Source organism: Solanum lycopersicum, chromosome 1, assembly GCF_036512215.1.
Source record: "Solanum lycopersicum chromosome 1, SLM_r2.1".
Lineage (NCBI taxonomy): Eukaryota > Viridiplantae > Streptophyta > Magnoliopsida > Solanales > Solanaceae > Solanum > Solanum lycopersicum.
The window spans coordinates 78,441,687-78,469,656 of NC_090800.1; the positions used below are offsets into that span (position 1 = coordinate 78,441,687).

At 37.2% G+C, this 27,970-nt stretch overlaps 6 protein-coding genes and 1 pseudogene across 6 annotated transcripts; 4 read left to right on the forward strand and 3 right to left on the reverse strand.

Moving 5' to 3' along the window:
* The first annotated feature begins 443 nt into the window (after positions 1 to 443).
* Positions 444 to 3,029, forward strand: LOC101256415 (subtilisin-like protease SBT3). Its single transcript, XM_004229613.5, has one exon. The coding sequence runs from the start codon at positions 568 to 570 to the stop codon at positions 2,875 to 2,877; it is 2,310 nt and encodes a 769-aa protein (XP_004229661.3). The 5' UTR covers positions 444 to 567; the 3' UTR covers positions 2,878 to 3,029.
* A 1,758-nt stretch (positions 3,030 to 4,787) lies between these two features.
* On the reverse strand, positions 4,788 to 9,422 carry LOC101256709 (protein RETICULATA-RELATED 4, chloroplastic). Its single transcript, XM_004229614.5, has 8 exons — positions 8,745 to 9,422; positions 8,053 to 8,121; positions 7,517 to 7,648; positions 7,336 to 7,389; positions 7,194 to 7,238; positions 6,050 to 6,189; positions 5,070 to 5,195; positions 4,788 to 4,984 (listed from the first exon to the last, which is right to left on the reverse strand). The coding sequence occupies exons 1-8, from the start codon at positions 9,270 to 9,272 to the stop codon at positions 4,936 to 4,938; spliced, it is 1,143 nt and encodes a 380-aa protein (XP_004229662.1). The 5' UTR covers positions 9,273 to 9,422; the 3' UTR covers positions 4,788 to 4,935.
* A 3,689-nt stretch (positions 9,423 to 13,111) lies between these two features.
* On the reverse strand, positions 13,112 to 15,539 carry LOC101266679 (subtilisin-like protease SBT3; annotated as a pseudogene).
* Positions 15,540 to 17,023: 1,484 nt separating this feature from the next.
* On the forward strand, positions 17,024 to 19,561 carry sbt4a (subtilisin-like protease). Its single transcript, NM_001247851.3, has one exon. The coding sequence runs from the start codon at positions 17,084 to 17,086 to the stop codon at positions 19,421 to 19,423; it is 2,340 nt and encodes a 779-aa protein (NP_001234780.1). The 5' UTR covers positions 17,024 to 17,083; the 3' UTR covers positions 19,424 to 19,561.
* A 1,034-nt stretch (positions 19,562 to 20,595) lies between these two features.
* Positions 20,596 to 20,958, reverse strand: LOC138347212 (subtilisin-like protease SBT3). The gene has a single exon (XM_069294931.1). The coding sequence runs from the start codon at positions 20,956 to 20,958 to the stop codon at positions 20,596 to 20,598; it is 363 nt and encodes a 120-aa protein (XP_069151032.1).
* Positions 20,959 to 21,784: 826 nt separating this feature from the next.
* Positions 21,785 to 24,539, forward strand: sbt4c (subtilisin-like serine protease family protein). Its single transcript, NM_001329601.1, has one exon. It carries the CDS (start codon positions 22,001 to 22,003, stop codon positions 24,338 to 24,340), a length of 2,340 nt encoding a protein of 779 aa, NP_001316530.1. The 5' UTR covers positions 21,785 to 22,000; the 3' UTR covers positions 24,341 to 24,539.
* Positions 24,540 to 24,939: 400 nt separating this feature from the next.
* LOC101257301 (subtilisin-like protease SBT3) lies at positions 24,940 to 27,757 on the forward strand. Its single transcript, XM_004229616.5, has one exon. The coding sequence runs from the start codon at positions 25,068 to 25,070 to the stop codon at positions 27,411 to 27,413; it is 2,346 nt and encodes a 781-aa protein (XP_004229664.2). The 5' UTR covers positions 24,940 to 25,067; the 3' UTR covers positions 27,414 to 27,757.
* The last annotated feature ends 213 nt before the right edge of the window (positions 27,758 to 27,970 follow it).

Below are 27,970 nucleotides of genomic sequence, written 5' to 3' on the forward strand. Positions count from 1 at the left end.
AAAAAAGAATGGCCTTATTTCCCTATAATTTTTTAGTCTGTTTAAAAAAGAATGATCCCTTTTCTTTTTTGGTAATACTTTAACTTTAACTTTCCACGTGACATATTTAAGACCACAAGATTAAAGGACATTTTGGTACATTTGACATAACTTTAATTTAAAATCACATGATTAAATTTTTTTTCTTAAACTCCGTTTCAAATCAAACTATGTCATCATTTTTGAAACAGAGAAGTATAACATTTTTTTAAAAGCAGGATGGATAAAATTAGGCAATATGTCTGCTTAATAGAACAAAAGGGACAAAGTTGTTGGCCAATGTGCTTGTTATATATTTGCAATTTGCATCAATTGATGCTTAAAAAAGACTTGCCATTGGCCAACAGCTCAAATTTTAAAGGTATTTTTATCCTTTGACAGAATTTTATAATGAAAAGGACCAATGCACCATGTGCTCAAATTATGTTATCTACTTGAAGAAAATGGCCATAGGCCAATAGTGTCTTTGAGATTCTGTATTATAAAAAGGAGTCTCATCTGTACTTGGTAGACACAAATTACATAACAATGGCAATGCCTAGTTTCTTACCTCTTCTCTTGTTATCATGGTTTCTCTTTGTTCATTTCTTTTGTTTAGTAGTCATAGCAGAGAGATCTACTTATATTGTCCATTTGGACAAGTCTTTAATGCCTAAGATATTTGCTACTCACCATCACTGGCATTCTTCTACAGTTGAATCAATCAAGATTGTGAATCCTGCTTTACTTAATAGCCACCATCCTGTTCCAAAGCTTCTCTATTCTTATGACAATGTGTTTCATGGCTTCAGTGCTGTGTTGTCTAAAGATGAGCTAGAAGTTCTCAAGAAGTTCACAGGCTTCATTTCAGCTTATAAAGATAGGTCTGTTGAAGCTCACACGACACACACCCCCGAGTTTCTTAAGCTCAATCCTTCCTCTGGTCTCTGGCCAGCTTCTGGTTTTGGTCAAGATGTGGTCATTGGTGTTCTTGATTCTGGTGTCTGGCCGGAATCTGCCAGTTTTAGAGATGAAGGGATGCCTGAGATACCCAAAAAATGGAAGGGAATTTGTAGGCCAGGCATGGAGTTTAATACTTCATTGTGTAACAAGAAACTCATTGGGGCCAATTACTTCAATAAAGGGCTATTGGCTAGTAATCCTGATGTGAATATTTCCATGAATTCTGCAAGGGACACTTACGGTCATGGCACCCATGTTGCCTCTATTGCTGCTGGTAATTTTGTCAAAGGAGCATCATATTTCGGATATGCTCCAGGAACAGCAAAAGGGGTTGCACCGCGAGCTAGGCTTGCTGTGTATAAATTTAGCTTTGATGAAGGGAATGTCGCTTCTGACTTGATTGCAGCTATGGACCAAGCGGTTGCAGATGGTGTTGACATGATATGCATTTCTTATGGCTGGCGCTTTATTCCTTTATATGAAGATACTATTGCAATAGCTGCTTTTGGTGCCATGGCCAAGGGCGTGTTGGTTTCTGCATCAGCAGGAAATCGTGGTCCTGGTATGGGAAGTTTAAACAACGGAGTACCATGGATCTTCACCGTGGCGTCAGGCCATACTGACCGTTGGTTTTCAGGGACTCTGACTCTGGGAAATGGTCTAAAGATAAAGGGATGGAGCTTGTTTCCAGTGAGAGCTATTATTGACGATTGGCCTGTAATTTACAACAAGACAGTGTCTGCATGTGATTCAGAAGAATTATTAGCTCAAGTACCAGATGCTGGACGTAGCATCATCATTTGTAGGAAGAGCGCAGACGCAGAAGAAGTCTCTAGCCAAATGAAATCTGTTGCAGAGGCTAGATTAGGAGCAGCCATCTTTATTTCCAATGATCCAGCAGTATTAAGGTCCATTGAATTTCCAACTCCTGGAGTAGTTATAACCCCCAAGGAAGGGAAACAGGTTCTCAGCTATGTTTCAACGACTACTGAACCCAAGGCCAGCATTAGTTTCCTGGAGACACATTTGGACTCAAAGCCTGCTCCAGTTGTTTCTGCATCCTCAGCTAGGGGCCCTTCTCGAAGCTACCTGAGAGTGTCAAAGCCAGACATATTAGCACCAGGAGTGTTAATTTTAGCCGCCTGGCCATCTAATACTATGGTAGCTACAATTGGTACCAATATAGAATTGGCAACTGATTACCTTCTTGAATCAGGCACATCCATGGCTGCTCCTCACATTGCTGGAATAGCTGCATTGGTTAAAGGTGCACATCCTGAATGGAGTCCTTCAGCTATTCGTTCTGCCATGATGACCACCGCTAACCCGTGGGATAATGCTCAAAAACCAATAAGAAAATCTGAGGATAACAAACCTGCTACATCATTAGATATGGGAGCTGGACATGTTGATCCTAACCGGGCTCTTGATCCAGGCCTTATATATGATACTACTCCACAAGATTATGTTAATCTTCTTTGTTCTTTGAATTTCACAGAGGAGCAGTTCAAAACAATTGCAAGATCATCAACTAACCACAACTGCTCAAATCCATCCTCGGATATCAATTACCCATCATTTATTGCTTTTTTTAGCCCAGAAGGAAACTTTACTTTTTTGGAGCAAAAATTCATGAGGACTGTCACAAATGTTGGGAGTGCTGCAGCTAAGTATAGAGTGAAGGTGAAAGCACCAAGGAATTCAAAGGTTTCTGTATCACCGCAAACATTGGTTTTTAAGAAGAAAAATCAGAAGCTGAACTACAGTTTGACCATTCGCTACAAAGACGATGCAGAACAAGAAGTCCAATCTGGTTCAATCACATGGGTGGAAGAGAATGGAAATCATACAGTACGGAGTCCTATTGTTATATCTCCAGAGATAGAGACCTGGTAGTGAAGCTCTTTTGAAATTTCTAATTGTAACTGTGAAAAGGATTCCATCTGAAATAGCTGGATACCTGCCGGTAAAGCATGCGTACTTTGAAGTTATTGTTGAAATATAATATTTCGCTAAAACATAATTAAGAGCATGACTTGTGCTTATAAGTATTGTGGGCTGGTAAGTACTCATTACTAGTTGTTTCTTTTTAAGCCACAGAAAAGTGCCACCACCAAAGTGGTCTTTTAAATAGAGCAGTTTCAAGAATATAGGTAGGGTAATTCCTTCACAAACTGACTCAATACTTGACTGCTGAATGCTGATGAATAAGACTAATTCTTTATGATAATCAAGCTTCTTATAGGCATGGAACAACTAATGGAAAAAAAAATAGATCTGCCATATCCATTTCAATTGTAGTACTGTACATAAGGTTTCCATATTGAAATGAAGTCCGGACTCGAACAGAGATGTCCGCACTAATGTGTCCTAACTCTATGCTGTTGTCCACATCGGGACTAGGGAGAACCGTTTAGTGTAGACTGTATTGAAGTATTCATGAGTAGTACAACTGAAACTTCTAAATTGACTAGTTGTAAAAAAACCCTAGACAGCGGCTATGGAAGAACGGATTCGAACCCGAAACAAGGTATCAAATGTGGTTCTCAAATCCTCCTAAAAATAGGATATATGCATCTTGGGGAAGTCTTTCACCAGGAATTTGGTTCTGAGTAATGTGGGTGTCTTTTCTTTTTATGATGACGGTGGTGTCCTACGAACTGGCTTACCTCCCACTATAGCATAGTTACTGGGTAACTGTCCGCACCAAGGCTAAAGCTGATGGACTAATATGAATGTTAGCTCATATTGATCAGAATTTTTCCTCAGTCTAGCCAAAGAATATAAGTCATGCATATGGAACCAAGAAGTTGTTCCTTGGTAGTATAGGCATTAGAGCACAAGCAAACCTTTTGATCTATGTGCCAACAAAACTTTAGACGAGTGAATTGAAAAGTTACCTGAGGTCATTCAGCTTTTGGAAATAGCTACCCTTTCAGCAGGAATCACCGTATATCAACTATTTCTAGGGGAGAAAAGGAAAGAGCACTTTAGATAAATAGACTGAATTTTAGTTTTTGTGATCAATAATCTGCCAAATAGAAAAAGATTAGACAATTCCTTTTCATCTATCAACAACAGATAAACATAAATAACATGAAATATCGTAGAGCTACCTTTTTTCGAAAAAGAAAACATTATAGCAGCAGTAAAAAGCATGTGGCTACTGCTTACCAGTTTGATGATCTCTTTGTCTAAAATATTTGCTAGTCACCATCATCAGTATTCCTCCACCATTTATCCCATCGAGATTTTAGCCCAACTTCACTTAATTGGAAATCCTGCTCCAAAGCTCCACTGTTCTAAATGTCTTTCATGGGATCAGTGTTGTTTTGTTCAAAGATTAGCTCAAGCTCTAAATATGTCCCAGGTCCATTTCAGCTTATATAATAAAACTGACTGATGCTTTAAATATCTACTGGGGAATCATCGTAGTTTCCAACAACATAACGTATCAAAGGAAAGGTTGCCTACCATTTAACTCGGAACAACAGATAATTTTCTAATTCTCATTATAACTCAACCAAACTAATATAAATTAATCAAAACTATAGGTGGATCAGCTTACTACACTTTCCCGACTACCTTTGAAATCCTTTTGGTACGATACATGTATATACAAAGTTAAAATGCTTAAACAATATCAAAGGGCTTCGCTATTTATATTTGCTTCCTGTATTATGTGCATTTGGAAATTTTCCTCAATATCAACCTTCAGCATAAATCATATTGTGGCTCCTATACGGATAGAGGTACATACAAAGAACAAGTTATCAACAAGTAAAAATTTTGCACAATTAAGAGACTTTGAAGCCAAACTTCTTCTGAATTAAACAAAATAAAGCACCGATAAAGAGTGTGCCAAAAAATCTCATGTTATAGTTGAATTTAAAAAGTAATTGTACAAATGATACTTGGTACCATAAAACTGGGAACCATTATCTATGTTTCTTCTTATTCTCGTGATCTTTGGATTCCAATCCAACGTGCAAAATCCACCCACCTGGTAAGAGAGGGATAAAAATTAATAAGATTAGAAGATTAAAGAAACTTCCAAAGAAAAACCTTAGAGTGGAAAGAACTTGTACATCAATGATCCCAAAAAGGTATTGCCAGTTCGAAAAACGAAGCACAGTGCACCAAGCATGATCTTGTTCTTGTGTAGCAAGGGCTCCAATATTCGTTGTTCAATAACTCCAGCAAGGATTTGATACCTGATAAAGGAAGAAAATATATAAATGAAATGGCATGGGCCTTCCAATCATTATTTTTTTGACATATAGAGCTCACATGGGGGTGGGGGAATTATGTTTTTGCAGTTACTAGCTTCTTCCTTGGCTTCAAAAGATTACTCTATATTGCATTCATTTCCTTCTGTGGTTTTCTATGACCTAACTACTTATGAATACATCACAATTCGGAAGGGGAAAGTCTAGGTACATAACTACATATAGGTTATACATTATCAAACTAAAACGTCATGGATGGATTTCAATAAGTTATGGAGCAAATTTGCATAATTCACAATCTGTCCTCCATAATAAAAAGGAGACGGATTCCAGCTTTTATATGCTGTAATGCTATTACGACACAGTAAGATGACAAAACCTCATAATTGTAAAATCTAAAAACACTTTGTATAGGCTTGACATTGTAAACAGACTCAAGTTCTTCTAAAGAAGTTTTTAAACAAGGTTTATCCTCATTAACTTTATAGCAAACACTGCACAGCAAGCTTATGAGCCTTATATAGGGTACTGGTGAATCTAGGAGCTCTATCCAAGAAAAGGTCATCTGTAACAGGGATGTCTCAGAAGAAGATCGTGAAACGGAAGAGTAGATGCATGAAAGAAGATGACAAAGATGCTCAATTAGAAAAAATAGCTGTTTTATGGAAAGAGAATTGGCAGCAACAGAAGAAATTATTGTTTCTACTATAGATGGATATTCTTGAGCTATATTGATGGGGTAAAAACAGTGAAATTTCTCCAAGTACTTCTCTATATTAAGATATGGAAGAAGCTGATGATTATTTTGGACGACAGTAGTTCTTGAAAATGTGAAATACCTAAGGTTGCTTGAGACTGCCATGTAAACACCATAGGCGGCACTGCTAGACAGAACTGGTAGATTCTCAGCTTCACCAGCAAAGGTTTTATCAATAGCCTTCCGTGCGTTGATTAAAGTATTTGTTACACCTGTACCAACCTGGAAATGAGGAAAAGTGAATTAAAAAAATACATCAAAGGTACAGCATGCTAGCTGACACTAAGCAGGCTACAGAATAGTTGAGAAATGACCACTGCACTAAATACTCAGTTATTTACGAACGAAGAAGTATAGTAGTTCACAAACAGAAGAATGCATGCACATAATCCCAAAGAGAAGATTACGCGGACAATCTCTGGTGAGCAAATATGTAGACATATATATGGATAAATAGATGGAGAGAAAGAGAGAGGCATTTAATAACATAAAAGTTTTGGAGGAGATAAATCTAAAAACAATATTGACTTGTCATTTATGTTCAAAAACAGTACCGAAAAGGAATAGATTAACAATGACATTCCACATGATATTGTTTGATGTACAACTTGAAAGAGACAGATATAGAATATCTGCTGTGTTACTTGAAATAACACTTCTCCCATATCATGAATTAGGACTTGGTGGTAGCCATTTTCCTAATTATTAAACAGGAAACTGGAACAAGCTTCTTAAAATCAAATAAACACTTCAACAAAGATTAAGATGCTAGATAGGCTCAGAGTAATTAGTCAAATGACATCAAACACTTGAATAGAAGACTAAAACAAATCTCAATTATGGTCCTAACTATAGGTGAAAGACAGCCTTATCAATAAAGAGGCAGTTTTGGAAAAAGCCCCTCTACCTCCACTAGGTAGTGGTAATTAGGTCGGCATACACTCTACCCTCCCCAAACTCCCCTTTGTGGGATTTCATTGTGTATGTTGTTCTTGTTGTTTTGGTCCACTTAAATGTTGGCATTTTCTCAACTAGTGTATACAGAGGAAGCATATCTCAAATAGTTCTTGGTGTAAATTTTACTAACAGTTGACCAAACCAAAAAACAAAAGAAGGTAAAAGTCAAAGCATATGATAACAGCATAATGACCGAAAATTAGAGTATATATTGTGAGTTCCACAATATTTTCTTGTCCACAAAGAAGAAAAGCTCTTGACAGACTTACCAGAGATGCACCTGAACCAACTGCAAATAGTTTGGCTCCATTTCTCTGCAGGACAAAGTTATGAGTACTTTTAAGCTTCATAAATACATACAACTAGGAGTAAAATATAATAAACCTATTATAAATTTATCAAATGAATTACCACTATGGCGCCTAGTCTCTGTAAAAATGAATAGGAAGTACCAGACAACACAACCTGAGAACAGGATAAATGCAAAGTTCAATCAGTTACTTGTATTGGGTAAGTAAAGGCCATCCTTACCCCACAAAAGGAAGAACAAAGATTATGAAATAAAGATGTTTTAATTTCATTAATCATAAACCTGAAATGCATTGTCGGGGCAGTTGTAGAAAAGTTTAGTAAGAGGCCCAGAGCCAATTGCAAGAGAAGGACGGAGACCGACAGTAGGAGCTGGGAGCCAGACTAGCATGAAATCAGCAACAATGGCCATCACCTGAGTAAAATACATGTCACGCCGAAATCAAGTGTAGCATTTATCAGGAAATACTTACTTCTCCAGCACGAAAGAGCAGTGTCCGCAAAAGAAATTATGGTTTTCCATGATTGCCAAGAAAATTGAGGACAAAATTGTTCCCACAACCAACTGTACTAGATTTCATATCAGAATGCTTTCAGTTAGAAGTTAAGCACAAGCTGATTGTTCTTTTTACAAACTACCTTATAATATGCTTGAGAAGTATTAAAATAGTCATCATTGATATGTAAATGTGAAACAAACTTGTTCTGCAGCTCTAGCTAGATAAAAATGCTTTATTTTCTTCACCCCTTTATTATTACTGGTGCAACGTCAATACTGTATTAAATTTGTTTCAGCCCCATTTATGGAAGAAATTGTACCACATCAGCACAGACAAAGTCCAGCTCCTTTGTGAAATTCTCCCTTCGCTTCTCCAGCTCTGCAGCACTCTGAAACATAAGCACGTAATTCAGCTATCCACGCGACTGTTAATGTAACAAACCAAAGGTCGTTTTGCTACAAATGTTAAATGTCACAACCTGACCAGTCACTACACTTCAAGTCAGTAGGCATTCATGGAAATGGAGAAACACATACAAGAACTAAATATATACAACTGTTAAATTGATATAAAATGTAAAAACTCAGATTGCACGAGGACGTGGTAGCCATTTAATAGTTACCTTTACGTCTTTTCACATAAACCATTTACACTATACTAGCTCTCTATTCTTCTTTGCCTTTTTCGATAAATTCACCCTTAATCTCCTTTTTTTTTTCTGATAATATCTAATATAAGTCTCTCTTAGGACATAGTACATGATCTACTAATTCGAACTTCTTTTCCATATCGAGTAACTCGAATTCAAAACGGTCAGTTAATTAGCATTGGTGAATGGAGATGCTACAACATAATTATTCCATTCATTTCAAATCTGAAGAGTAAATCTTCCAGTGTAGGTCGTTTGGTACGCGGAATAAGTTGAATAAATTTATACCGTTAGCCAAACGCAGTATCCCATATAAGTTAACCTCTAGAATCTAGCTAGAATGTTAGTACATAGAAATTAACCTTAGTAAAAATTCCAATGCCACACTCTATAGCAACTTTAGTTAAAAAAAGATCATCAGCCAGCAACCGTTCTCTAAATCCACCAAAGCTGAGCAGCCACCGGAGCACCGGCGACTTTTCGAGCTCCAAAAACCGGTGAACGACGGCCGGAGGTATTTTCCCGGCTTCAATTGCGGAAGCCAAGTCCTTAGGCAGGCTTTCCAATGTCCTTTCGGCTTCAGCCAAAGCCATTATTGCTTCTTTCTTGTTCCTTTCCCCTGCATTCTCGTCATCCTTCCCTCCTCCATCTCCTCCACCTCCTCCGCCGCCACCTCCTCCGCCGTCGATGTTTCCTCCGCCGTGGTGGTTACTGAGAGCGGAGAATATGGGGAAGGAAGTACGAGGAGGGTGAAATTGGGCATTAAGTGAAAAAGTTGAAAAATTGATTGGGTAAGTGAGAGATGAGAAACGAAAAGTTGAAGATTGGTGGCGGCTGAAAGAGGTGGTTGAGAGGTAGAAGGTGGTCGTGGCGGTGGCGATGGCCGCCATTGGAGGTGGTGGAAGTTGTGGACTGTAATGACAGTTGACAGTTAGCTTCTTTTTTTTCTGCTCTTTCTCTATTCTGATTTTTTTAAAAAAAAATTAAAAAGGAGAATTTTCTGACACAAATAATTAATAACTCTCTACAAACTTTATATGACTTTCATCATATAATTCTCTCTTAATAGTCCTAAATAAATCTTGCATCATTTTGACCCTATATTTTCTCTTATCTGATTTATTATCATTTTTAATCCCATGAAGTCATAATTTTAAATTGGGAAGATATAGGAGTAAAATTAGGCTATGATCAAAATTTCAGAAATATATTTTAATTAAATTAAAGTCTTATTATTATTATTATTATTTATAATTTTATATACCTTTTTGATTATATGACATTCAAATATTCCTCACGCACTTTAATTACGTAGAGTCACCTAGTATGCCACATAAGATAAAAAGTGTATAAATTTTTTTAAAAAAATTAAAATTTTAGTTTAATTAAGATGTCGATCATAGTTCTAAAATATTTGAACATTTTCCTTATTAAATAAGAGGATATTCTTAAAGTAATTAATATTTGGTTCAAATTGAGTGTTTTACTTATTATTTAGCGCTTCAGTATAATCTCTTAGTTATATTATTATATTTTTTATCAAATATATTTAATATACTTTTCATTAAAAGTGACTTTAAATATAAAGATCATATTTAATATAATGCAATAAATGTGTAACAATATTTTTTTAAAAAGAAAATTTCATGCATGTGTATCTAGTATCAATTTCCAGGAGTGCATTTAGTCGAATGTGAAAGTATATTTCCAATATCAATTTCAATATCGTATTCAAAATCAATTTCATTGAGGGTATAAAGTATTAAATTTTTAGTGTATTTCGTATTGAATATAACGTATCTAAAATAAATTTTAATAATATATCCTATTAGATATATGTATTTGATATAAAAAAGATACATGTATTTGATATGTTCGAAGTATTACAAATGGTACAAAACTACGCTCCATCCACCTATTGGTTTCAAAATGCCCTTTTCATCCACCTATTGGCTCCAAAATACTCTTCTCATCCACTTTTGGTTTCAAAATTAACCACTTATGATTTTAAATTTAAACTATTTAATTTTTTTTTAAATACATGACGCTCAAATATTATAATTTAATTTATTAATATCAATAAGTTAAATTATAACAAATATTTGAGCACCACGTATTTTAAAAAATATTTAAATAGTTTAAATTTAAAACAGTTAAATAAGTGGTCAATTTTCAACCCAAAAGTGAATGACAACTGACAAGGATATTTTGGAGTCAATAGGTGGGTGAGAAGGATATTTTGGACCCAATAGATGGATGGAGGATAATTTTATACCATTTCTAATATTTTAAAGATATTTTAGGTCCTTTTCCATATCATATGCACTAATACATTTATAAATGACCTCTAAGTGTCATAACCATGAGCAAGAAGAGGAGAGAGAGAAATAGGTAGGATAGATGCGGACTAGAGAAACAAAAAGAAGTTTGATAAGAAGTTATTAAACGCGCGAAGTGATAATGTAATTGTATATTTATATAAAAGAGAACTCTAGGTCCGCTTACATGGCGTCATCGCAAGCAAGAATTTTCTTTTAATTTTATTTATTTTCAAAACTAGCCTTCCACTTTCATGAAGAGTTACGATTTTAATGAAGAGTTGCGCTTTTATCAAAATTTGTGACTTTTATGAAAAGTTGTGAATTGTAATTTTAATGAAGAGTAGCAACTTTTTTCAAAAGTTGTGATTTTTATGAAAATTTGCGGCTTTAATGAAAAGTTGCTATTTTATGAAAAATTGTGACTTTTATGAAAGATTGTAAACTTTTTGAAGGGTTGCAACTTTTCCAAATAGTTGAAACCTTTTTGATAGGATACAATTAATATTTGTTCACACTACACTTTATTGTCACAAATAGAGGGATTTCTATCATTTTAAAACAACAAACATTCTGATCTTTTTCTTCTACTTTCGCAAAATTAAATATTTTTGTGCTTTGCTCCTGTTGAGTGACTTATTGACACCACTGTTTTTGTATCAATAAGTTGGTGAATAAGATCGTTCTAGTCTGAGAGGATTAAATTTTATAACCTTTGATATTGGAGGGGAATAATTTCTTAAAGGGACATTGTGCATTCAGTGGACTCGATTTTTTCCTTTCTATTTCATTCTATTTTTATTTATCTCGATATGTTTTTTTACGCTCATTAATTTATGCATATGATATTAATTGTTATTTTTGAGTACATGTTTTAAACTCTTTTGTTTATGTTTTTACAAAGTTATTGTCTCTGGTTATATCAAACATATAGACATATACTACGTATGTTCATTTTGCAGAGGGATAATGCCCAAGTACCTCCTCAACCAATGTCCGAAATCTCAGAGACACTCTTATACTATACTAAGGTCCTATTACCCCTGAACTTATTTTATTAATAATTTTTTGCCCCTTTTTAGCCTACGTGGCACTATCTGGTGGGCCCAATGATTGTTGACTTTTTTTTTTCAAACTAGTGCCACGTAGGCTAAAAAGGAGTAGAAAATTACTTATAAAATAAGTTCAGGGGGTAATTGGACCTTAGTATAGTATAAGTGTGTCTCTGGAATTTCGAGCATAAGTTGAGGGGGTACTTGTGCATTTTCCCTTTTGCAGAAAATAATTCTTGTATTCAGTTCCAAGACTTCATGTTTTGATATTCTACATTAAATTCTATAACTTAAAGTACTATATATAAATTTACATATTATCTATTTTTACATAGATATGAAATTTTTTACTTATGAATTAAAAAAATTCATTACGCAAGTTCAAAAGTTATAATTGTTTCATGTTCAAACGTAATCTCTTTTTTTTTTTTGAATATATTAACAAATTTTTGAATTTTTTCCTAAGACATATATCACAATTGTATAATCTATACAACTTAAATGTTTCTTTTTATTACGAAATGCCTTAATATATATTCTTATTTTCTTCTCTCTTTTTTTCCTTTTAATGTTGATTAAAGAACCAATGATTTATTATTTCGTGAATAATTCATTCATTAGAGATTCTTGAGTTATGTGATAACGGCAAATAATCAATTTCATATTAGAATATTGCTAATATTTTTTAAGAACCCATTTTCCTATTATTTTCACTGTATGAATATTAGTAAAAAAAATATTTACAAATTAAATGCAATTATTATTATAATCGTGTGAAGCACGGATAAATTACTTGATTATTTTATAATATAATGAAATTTAATAGAATATAGGGATGTTATGTAAAAAAAATTTTTTCAAAGATTAATTAGTCCTGATTAGAAGTGTGACGTATCCAAAATTTAATAATAACCCTTAAAACATGTTTGTCATACGCTACTACATTAAGGGAGTGGTCCATAAAGTGTAATTTTCACTTTTGGCAATCTTTGTCAATTCAATACCATATATGATACCATTTTCTCTATATTTTACTCACGAAAGTGCAACTTTTGATCATATTATATAAAAAATTTAGTTAAAAGAGTTCATTTTTATCCAACTTCTCTAAAACTTTGTGTAAGTAACATTATTCAAGTAGCCAATGTTAATTTTTTCTTGAACTTCAATGTTTATACTTAGCTTATTGAACCACATAGTGGCCCAGTCTACTTTTTTTTTCTTTTTTCTTTTCTCATTTGAAGTAGTATATGTAAAGTTAAAACATATACGACGAAATATTGACTGTAGAAGATAAGCAGGAGTATAAATTATGTCCATGAAATTCAATCCCATATCCATATTTGTGATCCAAAACAAACATAATAAAGTTGTGATCCACTTCCATCTTTTTATTTCCACAAGACAGTGACTATACATAAAAAAGCAAAACTTACCCATGATACTTGTTACGGCGATAGATCTCTGTTGCTCGGACTTTTCAAAAATGTCATTAGTATGTCAGATTCTTCAAAAAAAGTATTGTATTTTTTAAGAACCGACACGAGTGCCACAATATTTTGTGATAGATAAACTCAAACCAGAAATCAAATCATTCATTGGAATTGAACTCAATTAGTACTGACTACGTGTAATAGTTTATATTGGTAGAAGATTTTCAAAACTCTCCCCAGGGAAGTATAATGGGAGAGACAGTAATAGGGTGTGTTTTCCATTCTGTTCAACCCAAGTGATTGAACCATTAATTAAAAACATAGCTCTCATGACCTTCACCTCTATAGCGAATAGTCAAAGTGTAGCTCTTCTTCTCATATTTTTTCGAGATCATCTGATGGATTTGAGCAGTTGTGGTGATTCTTGGAGCATAGAAGATTGACATAGTCTTGAGGAGTTGCATCGTATATTAGCCCGGGATCAAGTGCTCTGTTGGGATCAATGAGCCCTGATCCAATGCCGTATGGTGTTGTTGGTTCGTTGGTAGTAGCTACGGTGATTCGCTTCTGAGTGTTATCCATAGGGTTGGCAGTGGTCATTATTGCTGATTAAATAGCTGATGGACTCCAATCAGGATGTACGGATTTTAGCATTGCAGCAATTCCAGATACATGAGGAACTAGCCATGGATGAGCCTGATTCGATGTTGCAGTCACTTCCCAAAAACATGCTAGTACCAACACGGATGGTAACCTACTTCCGGTGGCCAGGCGCCTACAACTGACACCCCTGGTGCTATTATATCCGGCTTTGATATTCCAACATAGCTTCGAGCAGGACCTCTACCGGATGTTTGGGTGTAGGTGCGGTGACATCTTCGTACGTCTCTTGAAAATGTATGCTCACAGTAGGGTGCTCAGTTTTGCTGATGTAATCTTTCACTTGCGTACTTTCCTTTCTGCCAATCACAACCCCAGGACTGTGAAATGATTTGGAGGTGAGTGCTCTTGGATCAGAAGAAATGTAGATAGCTGCCAGAAATCCAGTATCCGTTAAGCTGTTCATTTGAAAGGAAAATCCAATTGCAAGATCAGAGGAGAAATCCTTGGGACCATCACAAACAACGACTTGAATGAAGGGTGCCAAGGCATTGGATAACAATTCAGTTGAATTGCAAGAACAGATGGTCTTGTTATACGTCAGGGTTGTATCCTTGATAATTGCTCTCAAGGGAAACAAGCTCCAACCCCTAAGCTTTTGCCCATTGCCCAGAGTTAGAGTCCCTGCAAAGGTTCGTTCTGTGGAAGCTGATCCAACAGTCATGATCCACGGGGCTCCGTTCACTAGAGTTCCAAAATCTGGACCACGATTACCAGCTGAACCAGTAACGAGAATGCCCTTCATCATAGCACCAAAAGCCCCAATTGCTATATTGTCTCTATGTAGAGGAACATGAGTTGATCCACTAGACATGGATATGATATCAACTCCATCAGCAACTGCCTGATCCATACCAGCAATCATATCTGAACTAGTTATCTATCCAAGTTCACGCCATGATACTTTGTAAATAGCCAACCTAGCACGGGGAGCAACCCCCTTTTGCAGTTCCCTTTCCATATCCGAAGTAGGAATCTCCTTGGACATAATTTCCTGATGCAATTGAGGCTATATGTGTACCATGACCCCAAGAATCCCGGGCAGAAAATGTGGTAAGATTCACATGAGTATTCTCAGCTACAGGTCCCTTGTAAAAGTAATTAACCCCAATAATTTTTCTATTGCACAATGAAGAGTTGAAATCAGCGTGCCTGCTCGACAAATTCCCTTCCACCTTTTAGGGATTTCATGCATACCATCATCCCTAAAGCTAGGCGATTCAGGCCATATCCCCGTGTCAACGATACCAATAATGACATCTTGACCAAAATTAGAAGCTGGCCAAAGACCAGAGGAAGGATTGAGGTTAAGGAACTCAGGAGTATGTGTAGTGTGGAGTTCTATGGTACCGTCTTTATGAGCTGAAACAAATCCTGGAGACTTTTTCAAAGCTTCTAGTTTATTTTGGGAAGAAAACGGAACTGAAGCCATGTAATAACACCCCACCACTGAATGATTCACTTTCAAGTTCTCGCCTCCGACCCGGGAGAACACAGGGTCAAGCCAAGCCCTGACCCGCCTAAATGGAATTCATATCTCCTTCGTCTGGTCAAGAAGGGAGGGGAACTGGACTCTGCCTCTTCTATTACATTTACATTACATTACGGAGAAGTCCATTCTCGTCATGATCGATCTAATACATTGTCATAAGAATATAGAAACTTTGGAGCAGGTTGGTGGCTATTAAGTGAAGCAGGAGTTATAATCTTAATGGATTCAATTGTAGAAGAATGTCAGTGATGGTGAGTAGCAAATATCTTAGGCATTAAAGACTTGTCCAAATGGACAATGTATGTGCTTCTCTCTGCTAAACAGAGAAAAGGACCAAACAGAAAGAAGAAACAAGATAGCAGTAGTTATTAGGCCACTCCATTTTGAATTTTGAATGATGATTGTATACTATACTTCAATAAGAATTTATAGATCAGTGCAGTAGTGGTAGATATTTCAAATTTGAAGATAAGCATCATTTCTTTCATGTCAGAGATTTAGTAGTACAAATGTGATGATGTAAAATGCCATTGCATGGTCCTTAGGCGGCTACTAATCAAGCGGTTCCCATGCCAGGGGTCGTTTGGTCGGGAACAAGTTATCACAGAGATTAGTTATGACTTGAAGGATGTCCTCTTTACGGCTCCCAATCTAAACTCGTGCTTCACCCATGATCCAGCTCTCTCATCCACATCAACTGGCTAAAAACTGGATTCAGCTCTCCAAGAAATGAATATGAAATTCTGAATGGAGTAAGCTTAAACACTTCTTTGAAGTAACTGAAGAATCGGGACCCTATAATTACACAGTGATCCGAATATCAAAGTTTTAGAATAAAATAAAACAGTAAAATTAATTTATTTTGGTTTGGTTTGATTTTCGATATTTATATCCACCACTACCACTAGTATTTACCAAAATATCTTACTACCTCATAATGCTATATACTCACAAGAAATTTATGGTTGAGAGACAACTGAATATATCAACTTGGGTTGGGAAGGGGATGGGAGCCATCACTATCTACTTATTTAGCTGGCCACTGGTAGCAGTCCCTACTCTGCAGGTGGACTGGTGAAGTCTTTAAAGTCTCATTTACTCAAGCAAATCCTGAGACTTTTCAACATGCATGTTGGGACAGTACAGTACTAACAAATGAAGTTAACTTCCCAAAATTTCAAAGACTTAAAAAAGAATGATATTATTATCTGATTTTCTTTCTAAAATTTCAGTTTTAAATTCTAGATAGATTTCTTAGACATTTCATCACTATCCAAATGGGCACAATTAGTCCAGATTTGGGAGATAAAGAGCTATCTATCAAGAGATTGTTCATTCTCAAGATTTGAACAAGAGATATCTAGTCATCTCACTCCGAGTTATCCAAACATAACTTTAAGCTCTCTCTCTCCCCACCCCCCCACCCCCCAGGCACACTGTCTACATGATTGACTTTGAGTCATTCATCAAACTAGGGACCATGAAAAATGTCACTATGGCCTCCTCTCCCCGGGATGATTATCAACTCCACAGCACAATTGCACCGGTAATTTTGAGTCATTCATATAACTTGATTGGTAAGAGTTCACTTTTACAAAAATCTGCTGTCTTTACTACATTAGTGTCATTAAAGCTCATCCCAATCTTCTCCACCTAACAGTATTAATTGTTACAAGGGCCTAATCTTTTTATATGTGTTATCCTATAAAGTCAATTGAATATTTGAGTAATGTGTAGTGAGTGAAAATGGGATCAAGAAACATTTGGTTCCCATATTCTCCATATCTAGTCTTGTTTTCATGGGCACTTTCTGCTCATCTCTATTTAGCTATAGCACAAAGATCCACTTATATTGTCCATTTGGACAAATCTTTAATGCCTAATGTCTTTACTGATCACCATCATTGGCATTCTTCTACTATTGATTCCATCAAAGCTTCTGTTCCTTCATCAGTAGACAGATTCCACTCTGCTCCAAAACTTGTTTACTCTTATGATCATGTGTTTCATGGCTTCAGTGCTGTTTTGTCCAAAGATGAACTGGCAGCGTTGAAGAAGTCACCAGGTTTCATTTCAGCTTATAAAGACAGAACTGTGGAACCTGACACTACTTACACATTTGGTTACCTGAAGCTCAATCCTTCATACGGGTTATGGCCAGCTTCTGGTTTAGGCCAAGATATGATCATTGGTGTTCTTGACAGTGGCATCTGGCCCGAATCTGCAAGTTTTCAAGATGACGGTATTCCTGAAATCCCTAAAAGATGGAAAGGAATTTGCAATCCAGGCACCCAGTTTAACACTTCAATGTGCAACAGAAAACTCATTGGGGCTAATTACTTCAACAAGGGACTTTTGGCTGAAGATCCCAATCTGAACATTTCCATGAATTCTGCTAGGGATACTAATGGTCACGGCACACATTCCGCTTCCATTGCTGCTGGGAACTTTGCGAAAGGTGTTTCCCATTTTGGATATGCACAAGGAACAGCAAGAGGGGTTGCCCCACAAGCTAGGATAGCTGTATACAAGTTTAGCTTTCGTGAAGGAAGCTTAACATCGGATCTAATTGCTGCTATGGACCAAGCTGTTGCAGACGGTGTTGACATGATATCCATTTCTTTTAGTAACCGTTTCATTCCCTTATACGAAGATGCTATATCTATTGCTTCTTTTGGAGCTATGATGAAGGGAGTGCTGGTTTCAGCTTCAGCTGGAAATCGAGGTCATAGTTGGGGAACTGTAGGCAATGGATCTCCATGGATCTTGTGCGTGGCAGCAGGCTTCACCGACCGGACGTTTGCAGGAACATTGACTTTGGGCAATGGATTAAAAATAAGGGGGTGGAGCTTGTTTCCTGCAAGAGCCTTTGTCAGGGATTTTCCGGTGATTTACAATAAGACTCTATCTGATTGCAGTTCAGATGCGTTGTTATCACAATTTCCTGATCCCCAAAACACCATCATCATTTGTGACTATAATAAACTTGAAGACGGTTTTGGTTTTGATAGTCAAATTTTTCACGTCACTCAAGCAAGATTCAAAGCAGGTATATTTATCTCTGAAGATCCAGCAGTGTTCAGGGTAGCTTCTTTTACCCACCTGGGAGTTGTGATTGACAAAAAGGAAGGGAAACAAGTCATCAATTACGTTAAAAACAGTGTTTCTCCCACTGCTACCATAACATTCCAAGAAACATATGTGGATAGAGAAAGGCCAAGCCCATTTCTTCTTGGATACTCATCACGAGGGCCCTCCAGAAGCTATGCAGGAATCGCAAAGCCAGATATTATGGCTCCAGGGGCACTTATTCTTGCAGCAGTTCCACCTAATATCCCTTCGGTTTCTATTGAGAACCTACAATTAACCACTGATTACGAGCTTAAATCAGGCACATCCATGGCTGCACCTCATGCAGCTGGAATTGCAGCAATGTTAAAAGGCGCACATCCTGATTGGAGTCCTTCAGCAATTCGCTCTGCCATGATGACAACCGCAAACCATTTGAATAGTGCACAAGATCCTATTACAGAGGACGACGACATGGTAGCCTCGCCTCTAGGCATCGGATCAGGGCATGTTGATCCAAACAGGGCACTTGATCCCGGCCTAGTATATGATGCTACTCCACAAGATTACATAAATCTTATATGCTCTTTGAATTTCACAGAAGAGCAGTTCAAAACATTCGCAAGATCATCAGCCAATTATCACAACTGCTCAAATCCATCAGCTGATCTCAATTATCCATCATTCATTGCCTTTTATTCATACAGCCAGGAGGGTAACTACCCCTGGTTGGAACAGAAATTCAGGAGAACCCTTACAAATGTTGGTAAAGGTGGGGCAACTTATAAAGTAAAAATAGAGTCTCCCAAGAACTCTACAATTTCAGTGTCACCACAAACATTGGTGTTCAAGAACAAAAATGAGAAGCAAAGCTATACTTTGACAATTCGCTATAGAGGCGACTTCAACTCAGGTCAAACTGGGTCTATCACTTGGGTTGAAAAGAATGGAAATCGTTCAGTAAGAAGTCCAATAGTGTTAACTACCACAGTTGATTTGTGGGGTGCAGAAGATTAAGATTTATGATCATGACGTTATGTATGCTTAATGAACAAGTTTGTGTTAGAAAGAGTTCAATAAGCTTTCCTAGCAATGTACTACATATAAATAATTTGCCTAATAAGATAAACAGCATAGAACTCTTTTAGCATGAAATATTTCTTTTAGCATTTGAAAAAGTTTAAAATAACATACTGGAGATATTTATCAATTATTAAAAAGTTAAACATAAATGTTTCTGGTTGGAAATCCAAATACTTTTCAAACGATAATTTGGAATGAACAATATAAGTGAAGAAGTTGATGGATCGATGACAATTTTGAGCCTTTCTTAGAGGGCATGGCAATATTGAAAAATTTATTTGTTTGTTAAACAGAAGACATTTTCAATTCAATACCAGATCTCAAACAGAAAGACATTTTCTATCTTAAAGTTCGAACCTGAAATTTAGTAGGACAGAATCTCAACTGTCCCACCATATTAGTGTATGTACTTTTAAATTCTGGTTAAACCCAAAAGTTAGTAGCTCACGAGGTAAGAATTCATTAAGTCCATCCATATAACTAAGCCACTAGTTTATCCCCCGAAACTCTAACAGCAGAGTTACTAATTCTTAAAGCATAATTAATTTCATCAGTTGTGAATGAATTTCCAGAATATCTATCAACTTCCGGAGGCAGATAGAGACACGAGTAACAAACTTCACTTCACTTCATGTTGTTGATGCTCTACTACTAATTCTGCAAGTTACATGATGATCAGAATCTATATGCAGATGATCCTAGATTGGATCGGTAAGTTCTTTGTTACTATGACACTCTCTTAGTGAGGCTCTTTAACGAATGCTTAAGCCTTGAACATAAATTGTGTAAATGAACATTCATATCAAATTATTTGTGATGATGGGTGTTAGATTAGCGGGCTGGATCAAACTTAGAACGTGTTAAAGTGGATTGATTTCGTAACCAAATAATGACCAATCCAAGAAACACAATCAAATGATTTCCCTGAAAACCCAAATACTAACAGTGTAGGTACATACATACGTTTATTTGGTTTAAAGTAAGTTGTAAAGGATCTTCAAGATCCCCAGACTTCTTACAGTGTGATTTCCATTCTTTTCAACCCATAATTAACACAAAACTTCGGATTGCCTCTATAGTGAATACTCAAACTATAGCTCTTTTTCTCATATTTTCTCCCAAAAGCTAAAACTTGTGGGGATACTGATAGTCTGGCATTTTCTGGGAGTTTCCACTTTTGCTGTATATTTAGCTGCACCAGAACCAACATTCGGTAACCATCCTTGTGAATTTCTTGACCAATCAAGGGAAATTTTTCCTCTCAAGGTCAGATTCCCATAGAGCAATGCATGATGGATAGTTGAGATCAGCTGATGGATTTGAGTAGTTGTGGTAATTGGCTGATGATCTTGCAAATGTTTTGAATTGCTCTTTATAGTGCATATAAGATTGACGTAGTCTTGTGAAGTAGCATCATATATTAGTCCTGGATCAAGAGCTTGATTTGGATCAATGAATCCTGCTCCCATGTTTAATGGTGTGGCTGGTTCGTTAGTATTAGAATAGATGATTCAAACACCAACAGGACAACAATTTTCAAACTAATCTAAGACTTGTCCTATTCCAGAATCAACAATGTAACCTTGTAATAATTGAACCATTCACTTTCGGTCAGAGTTATTTTTTAGGAAACATGATATAAGTTGAGTGCCCATTTGAGAAATTTACCCTCAACTAGTAGCTTTTAAAAGGTCATGAGCTATAATTCCTAGTAAAATATCTTAATTTTTTTTTTCTTGAAAGCCCTATGTTTACCAAAATATCTTACATTATAATGATATATACCTTATAAGACAATTCAAGGGGACCCAACTGAATATATCCACTTGGGTTGGAAAGGGTGGGAGGCATCACTATCTACTTATCTAAATGTGCTTAATTAGCTGGCTACTTGTAGCAGTCCCTACTCTGCAGGTGGACTGGTGAGGTCTTTAAAGTCTCATTTATTCAAGCAAAGTCTAAGACTTCTCAACATGTATGTTAGTACAAATGAAAGTAACTACTCAAATGAAGGTAACAAGAGTTTCAAAAACCCAAACAGTTTTCAAAAAGAATGATATTATTATCTGTTTTTTTCTTTCAGAAATTCACTTTTAAGTTCTGTATAGTTTGCTTAGACATTAGATCACTATCCAAAATTCAATGGGCACGATTAATCCAGAATTAGGAGATAAAGCTCCATCCGCCAAGTGCCAACCCCCTCCCGGCCCACTACCTACTACTGCATGATTGATTTGAGTCATTCATCAAATTAGGGACCACGGAATATGTATCTATGGCCTTTTCCCCCTGGTTCAGTATCACCTCCACAGCTCCACTGCACAATTGCTCTGTTCATTCATAAAACTTGATTGGGTAAGTTTACTTTTACACAAATCTTCTGTCATTTCTACATTAGTCACTCAAGAACTCTTCTCCACCTAACGGTATTAATTGTTACAAGGACCTGATCTTTCATTGCACTCTTATATAGAGTCAATTGAAGATTTGAGTGGTGTGTAGTGAATAAATATGGAAACTAGAATACTGCTGTGGCTTTATTCTCCATATCTAGTCTTGTTGTCATGGGCACTTTCTGCTCATCTCTTTTTAGCTATAGCACAAAGATCCACTTATATTGTCCATTTGGATAAATCTTTAATGCCTAATGTCTTTCTTGATGACCATCATTGGCATTCTTCTACAATTGATTCCATCAAAGCTTCTGCTCCTTCATCAGCAGACAGATTCCACTTTGCTCCAAAACTTGTTTACTCTTATGACCATGTGTTTCATGGCTTCAGTGCTGTTTTGTCCAAAGATGAACTGGCAGCGTTGAAGAAGTCACCAGGTTTCATCTCAGCTTATAAAGACAGAACTGTGGAACCTGACACTACTTACACATCTGATTACCTCAAACTCAATCCCTCATCTGGTCTATGGCCAGCTTCTGGTTTAGGCCAAGATGTGATCATTGGTGTTCTTGACGGTGGCATCTGGCCCGAATCTGCAAGTTTTCAAGATGATGGTATTCCTGAAATCCCCAAAAGATGGAAAGGAATTTGCACTCCAGGCACCCAGTTTAACACTTCCATGTGCAACAGAAAACTCGTTGGGGCTAATTACTTCAACAAGGGCCTTTTGGCTGATGATCCCACTCTGAACATTTCCATGAATTCTGCTAGGGATACTAATGGCCATGGCACACATTGCGCTTCCATTGCTGCTGGGAACTTTGCGAAAGGTGTTTCCCATTTTGGATATGCACAAGGAACAGCAAGAGGGGTTGCCCCACAAGCTAGGATAGCTGTATACAAGTTTAGCTTTCGTGAAGGAAGCTTAACATCGGATCTAATTGCTGCTATGGACCAAGCTGTTGCAGACGGTGTTGACATGATATCCATTTCTTTTAGTAACCGTTTCATTCCCTTATATGAAGATGCTATATCTATTGCTTCTTTTGGAGCTATGATGAAGGGAGTGCTGGTTTCAGCTTCAGCTGGAAATCGAGGTCCAAGTTGGGGAACTTTAGGCAATGGATCTCCATGGATCTTGTGCGTGGCAGCAGGCTTCACCGACCGGACGTTTGCAGGAACGTTAACTTTGGGCAATGGATTAAAAATAAGGGGGTGGAGCTTGTTTCCTGCAAGAGCCTTTGTCAGGGATTTTCCGGTGATTTACAATAAGACTCTATCTGATTGCAGTTCAGATGAGTTGTTATCACAATTTCCTGATCCCCAAAACACCATCATCATTTGTGACTATAATAAACTTGAAGACGGTTTTGGTTTTGATAGTCAAATTTTTCATGTCACTCAAGCAAGATTCATAGCAGGTATATTTATCTCTGAAGATCCAGCAGTGTTCAGGGTTGCTTCTTTTACCCACCCGGGAGTTGTGATTGACGAAAAGGAAGGGAAACAAGTCATCAATTACGTTAAAAACAGTGTTGCTCCCACTGCTACCATAACATTCCAAGAAACATATGTGGATAGAGAAAGGCCAAGCCCATTTCTTCTTGGATACTCATCACGAGGGCCCTCTAGAAGCTATGCAGGAATCGCAAAGCCAGATATTATGGCTCCAGGGGCACTTATTCTTGCAGCAGTTCCACCTAATATCTCTTCGGTTTCTATTGAGAACCTACAGTTAACCACTGATTACGAGCTTAAATCAGGCACATCCATGGCTGCACCTCATGCAGCTGGAATTGCAGCAATGTTAAAAGGCGCACATCCTGATTGGAGTCCTTCAGCTATTCGCTCTGCCATGATGACAACCGCAAACCATTTGAATAGTGCACAAGAGCCTATTACAGAGGACGACGACATGGTAGCCTCGCCTCTAGGCATCGGATCAGGGCATGTTGATCCAAACAGGGCACTTGATCCCGGCCTAGTATATGATGCTACTCCACAAGATTACATAAATCTTATATGCTCTTTGAATTTCACAGAAGAGCAGTTCAAAACATTCGCAAGATCATCAGCCAATTATCACAATTGCTCAAATCCATCAGCTGATCTCAATTATCCATCATTCATTGCCTTTTATTCATACAGCCAGGCGGGTAACTACCCCTGGTTGGAACAGAAATTCAGGAGAACCCTTACAAATGTTGGTAAAGATGGGGCAACTTATGAAGTAAAAATAGAGTCTCCCAAGAACTCTACAATTTCAGTATCACCACAAACATTGGTGTTCAAGAACAAAAATGAGAAGCAAAGCTATACTTTGACAATTCGCTATAGAGGTGACGAGAAAGGAGGTCAAGATGGTTCTATCACTTGGGTTGAAAAGAATGGAAATCATTCTGTAAGAAGTCCAATGGTCATAACTTCCACAGTTGATGTTTGGGCTTCAGAAAATTAGGATTTAGGACCATCAGATTATGTATGCTGAATCAAAAAGTTGTCTTATTCGATAACCTACTTTAAATCTATTTATCCCTAAGAACTCATTGATCAATAGTAAAAGAAATCTTTTTCTAGAGTTTGTATATTATGATTCTTATGTGGATAGGATAAGTCTCATTAGTCAAGCAAAAGCCTAAAACAGTCTAAAGACTTCTCAAAAGATATTTTGGGGGAAGGACTAAATATTCAATATGTGGGATAAGAATTTTGACTTTGCTACAAGTAAATAGTTACCCCTTAAAAAATATCTCTGATAAAGTTTAGATGACATACAAAGAGAGTTCAATAAGCTTTCTGTTCTTTTAGCTTAATCATTATGAATGGTCATTTCTCTTTACTAATCTTCCAGTTCTCATTCATGATTCTCCAGATTAACAATGCTAATCAAAATTATTGTCATCATAAATTATTCAGAAGCAGAGAATATGATAAATACCATTTAATTAGGTGGATAAGAGGAGTCACATTTGAGTCTGACATATAGGTCCCTTTCAGGCTTGATGGTAAAGTTTGCTTTTACATAAGCCGCCCATCTTTACTGAATTAGCTCATTTTCGATGGATAAGAAGAGTCAACTTATCTAGCTGTACTGATTGCTAAAGGGACCTCATATGCTTCTATACTTCATCCTATAAAGTCGAATGAATATTTGGTGTCTTAAGAACACAAGTGTGTAGTAAGTGATGAACATGGGATCTAGAAATATTTGGTTTCCATGTCCATATCTGATCTTGCTTTCATGGTTCCTTTCTGCTCATATCTTCTTAGCTATGGCACAAAGATCCACTTACATTGTCCACCTTGACAAGTCCTTAATGCCAAATGTCTTTGCTGATCACCATCATTGGCACTCTTCCACCATTGAATCCATCAAAGCTTCTGTTCCTTCATCAGAAGACAGATTCCACTCTGCTCCAAAACTTGTTTATTCTTATGACAATGTGTTTCATGGCTTCAGTGCTGTTTTGTCCAAAGATGAACTGAAAGCTTTGAAAAAGTCACCAGGTTTCATTTCAGCATACAAAGACAGAACTGTGGAACCTCACACTACTTACACATCTGATTTCCTCAAGCTCAATCCTTCATATGGCCTATGGCCAGCTTCTGGTTTAGGCCAAGATATGATTGTGGCTGTTCTTGACGGTGGAATCTGGCCCGAATCCATGAGTTTCCAAGATGATGGTCTGCCAGAAATCCCCAAAAAGTGGAAAGGAATTTGTAGGCCCGGTACCCAGTTTAACTCTTCCATGTGCAACAGAAAACTCATTGGGGCTAATTACTTCAATAAGGGTATTTTGGCGAATGATCCCACTGTGAACATCTCCATGAATTCTGCCAGGGATACTAATGGTCACGGCACACATTGCGCTTCCATTGCTGCTGGGAATTTCGCCAAAGGTGTTTCCCATTTTGGATATGCACCAGGAACAGCAAGAGGGGCTGCTCCACGAGCTAGGATAGCTGTGTACAAGTTTAGCTTCAATGAAGGAACTTTTACATCAGATTTAATTGCTGCTATGGACCAAGCTGTTGCAGACGGTGTTGACATGATATCTATTTCTTTTGGTTACCGTTTCATTCCCTTATATGAAGATGCTATATCAATTGCCTCTTTTGGAGCTATGATGAAGGGAGTGCTAGTTTCAACATCAGCTGGAAATCGAGGTCCAAGCGTGGGAAGTTTAAGCAATGGATCTCCATGGATCTTGTGTGTGGCATCAGGCCACACTGACAGAAAATTTTCAGGAACTTTGACTTTGGGAAATGGGTTAAAAATTAGGGGATGGAGCTTATTTCCTGCAAGAGCCTTTGTCAGGGATTCTCCAGTGATTTACAACAAGACTCTGGCCACTTGTGATTCAGTTGAATTGTTATCGCAAGTTCCTGATCCCGAAAGCACCATCATCATCTGTGATTATAATGCAAATGAAAATGGTTTTGGTTTCACTATTCAAATTTCTACCGTCATTCGAGCAGGACTGAAAGCAGGCATCTTCATCTCTGAGGATCCAGGAGTGCTCAGTTCTTCTTCTTTTCCCTACCCAGGAGTTGTGATTGACAAAAAGGAAGGGAAACAAGTCATTAATTACGTTAAAAGCAATGTTGCTCCCACGGCCACTATCACTTTTCAAGAAACATATGTGGATGGTAGGCCTGCCCCAGTTCTTGCTGGAAGCTCAGCACGAGGGCCCTCCAGAAGCTACTTGGGCATCGCAAAGCCAGATATTATGGCACCAGGGGTACTAATTCTTGCAGCATTTCCACCAAATCTCATTTCAGTAAGTATTCAGACGAACTTAGACCTATCCAGTGATTACGAACTTAAATCAGGTACATCCATGGCTGCTCCTCATGTAGCTGGAATTGCAGCAATGCTGAAAGGTGCACATCCTGAATGGAGTCCTTCTGCAATTCGCTCCGCTATGATGACCACAGCAAACCATTTGGATAGTATTAAAAAACCTATAAGAGATGATAATAACTGGGTTGCCACACCCCTAGACATGGGTGCAGGGCATGTTGACCCAAACAGAGCTCTTGATCCCGGGCTAGTATATGATGCCACTCCACAAGATTACATAAATCTTATATGCTCAATGAATTTCACCGAAGAGCAATTCAAAACATTTGCAAGATCATCAGCCAATTATGAGAACTGCTCTAATCCATCAGCTGATCTCAACTATCCATCATTCATTGCATTGTACCCGTATAGCCTGGAGGGGAACTTCACCTGGTTGGAGCAGAAATTCAGGAGGACCCTTACAAATGTCGGTAAAGGTGGAGCAATTTATAAAGTGAAGATAGAAACTCCAAAGAATTCCACAGTTTCAGTGTCTCCACAAACACTGGTGTTCAAGGGGAAAAATGATAGGCAGAGTTATAATTTGACAATTCGATATATAGGTGATAGTGATCAGGGTAGGAACTTTGGGTCGATCACTTGGGTTGAAGAAAATGGCAACCACACTGTTCGGAGTCCTATAGTGACAGCTACCATAATTGAGGTCTGGGGTAGCGAAGACTAAGGCGATCAGATTCTTGAGAAGCAAGTACACTGTACAAGACTAAGGGGAATTAAGGGGGGAAGAGGGGGGGGGGGGAATGAAAAGTATTTGTCTTATCAAAAAGATATCGGAATAAATAATGTATGATATAGGAGCAACGTTGTGCCAAAAAACTTCCCAATATTGCCTATTTTTTTACCCCTGACAACTGTGATCAATCCATATCGTCAAATGTGAATTCCCGCTCCTCAAGTTTGCATTTGAAAGGAGATGTAATTTAAAATATAAACGTCTTGTCTTTCTAAATCTTTGAAGTAACTTTTATAATATGAAAACTTCAATTTGTTGGTGTATAATAAAGAAAAGGACTTACCAAAAAGAGCATAGCTGATCATTTGAAGGCATTTGCGTTGTTATCTCAATGAAAGCCAACCTATTGGATTCATGGGAGATATACAGCTGATAAGACATTACAAGTGCAGTAAACCTAGGTTAACAAATTGCCACAAAATGACAGGCAATTTTCAACTTAGTAAGGTGGTTCATCGACAATCTGATTATTCACACAAGAAAACCAA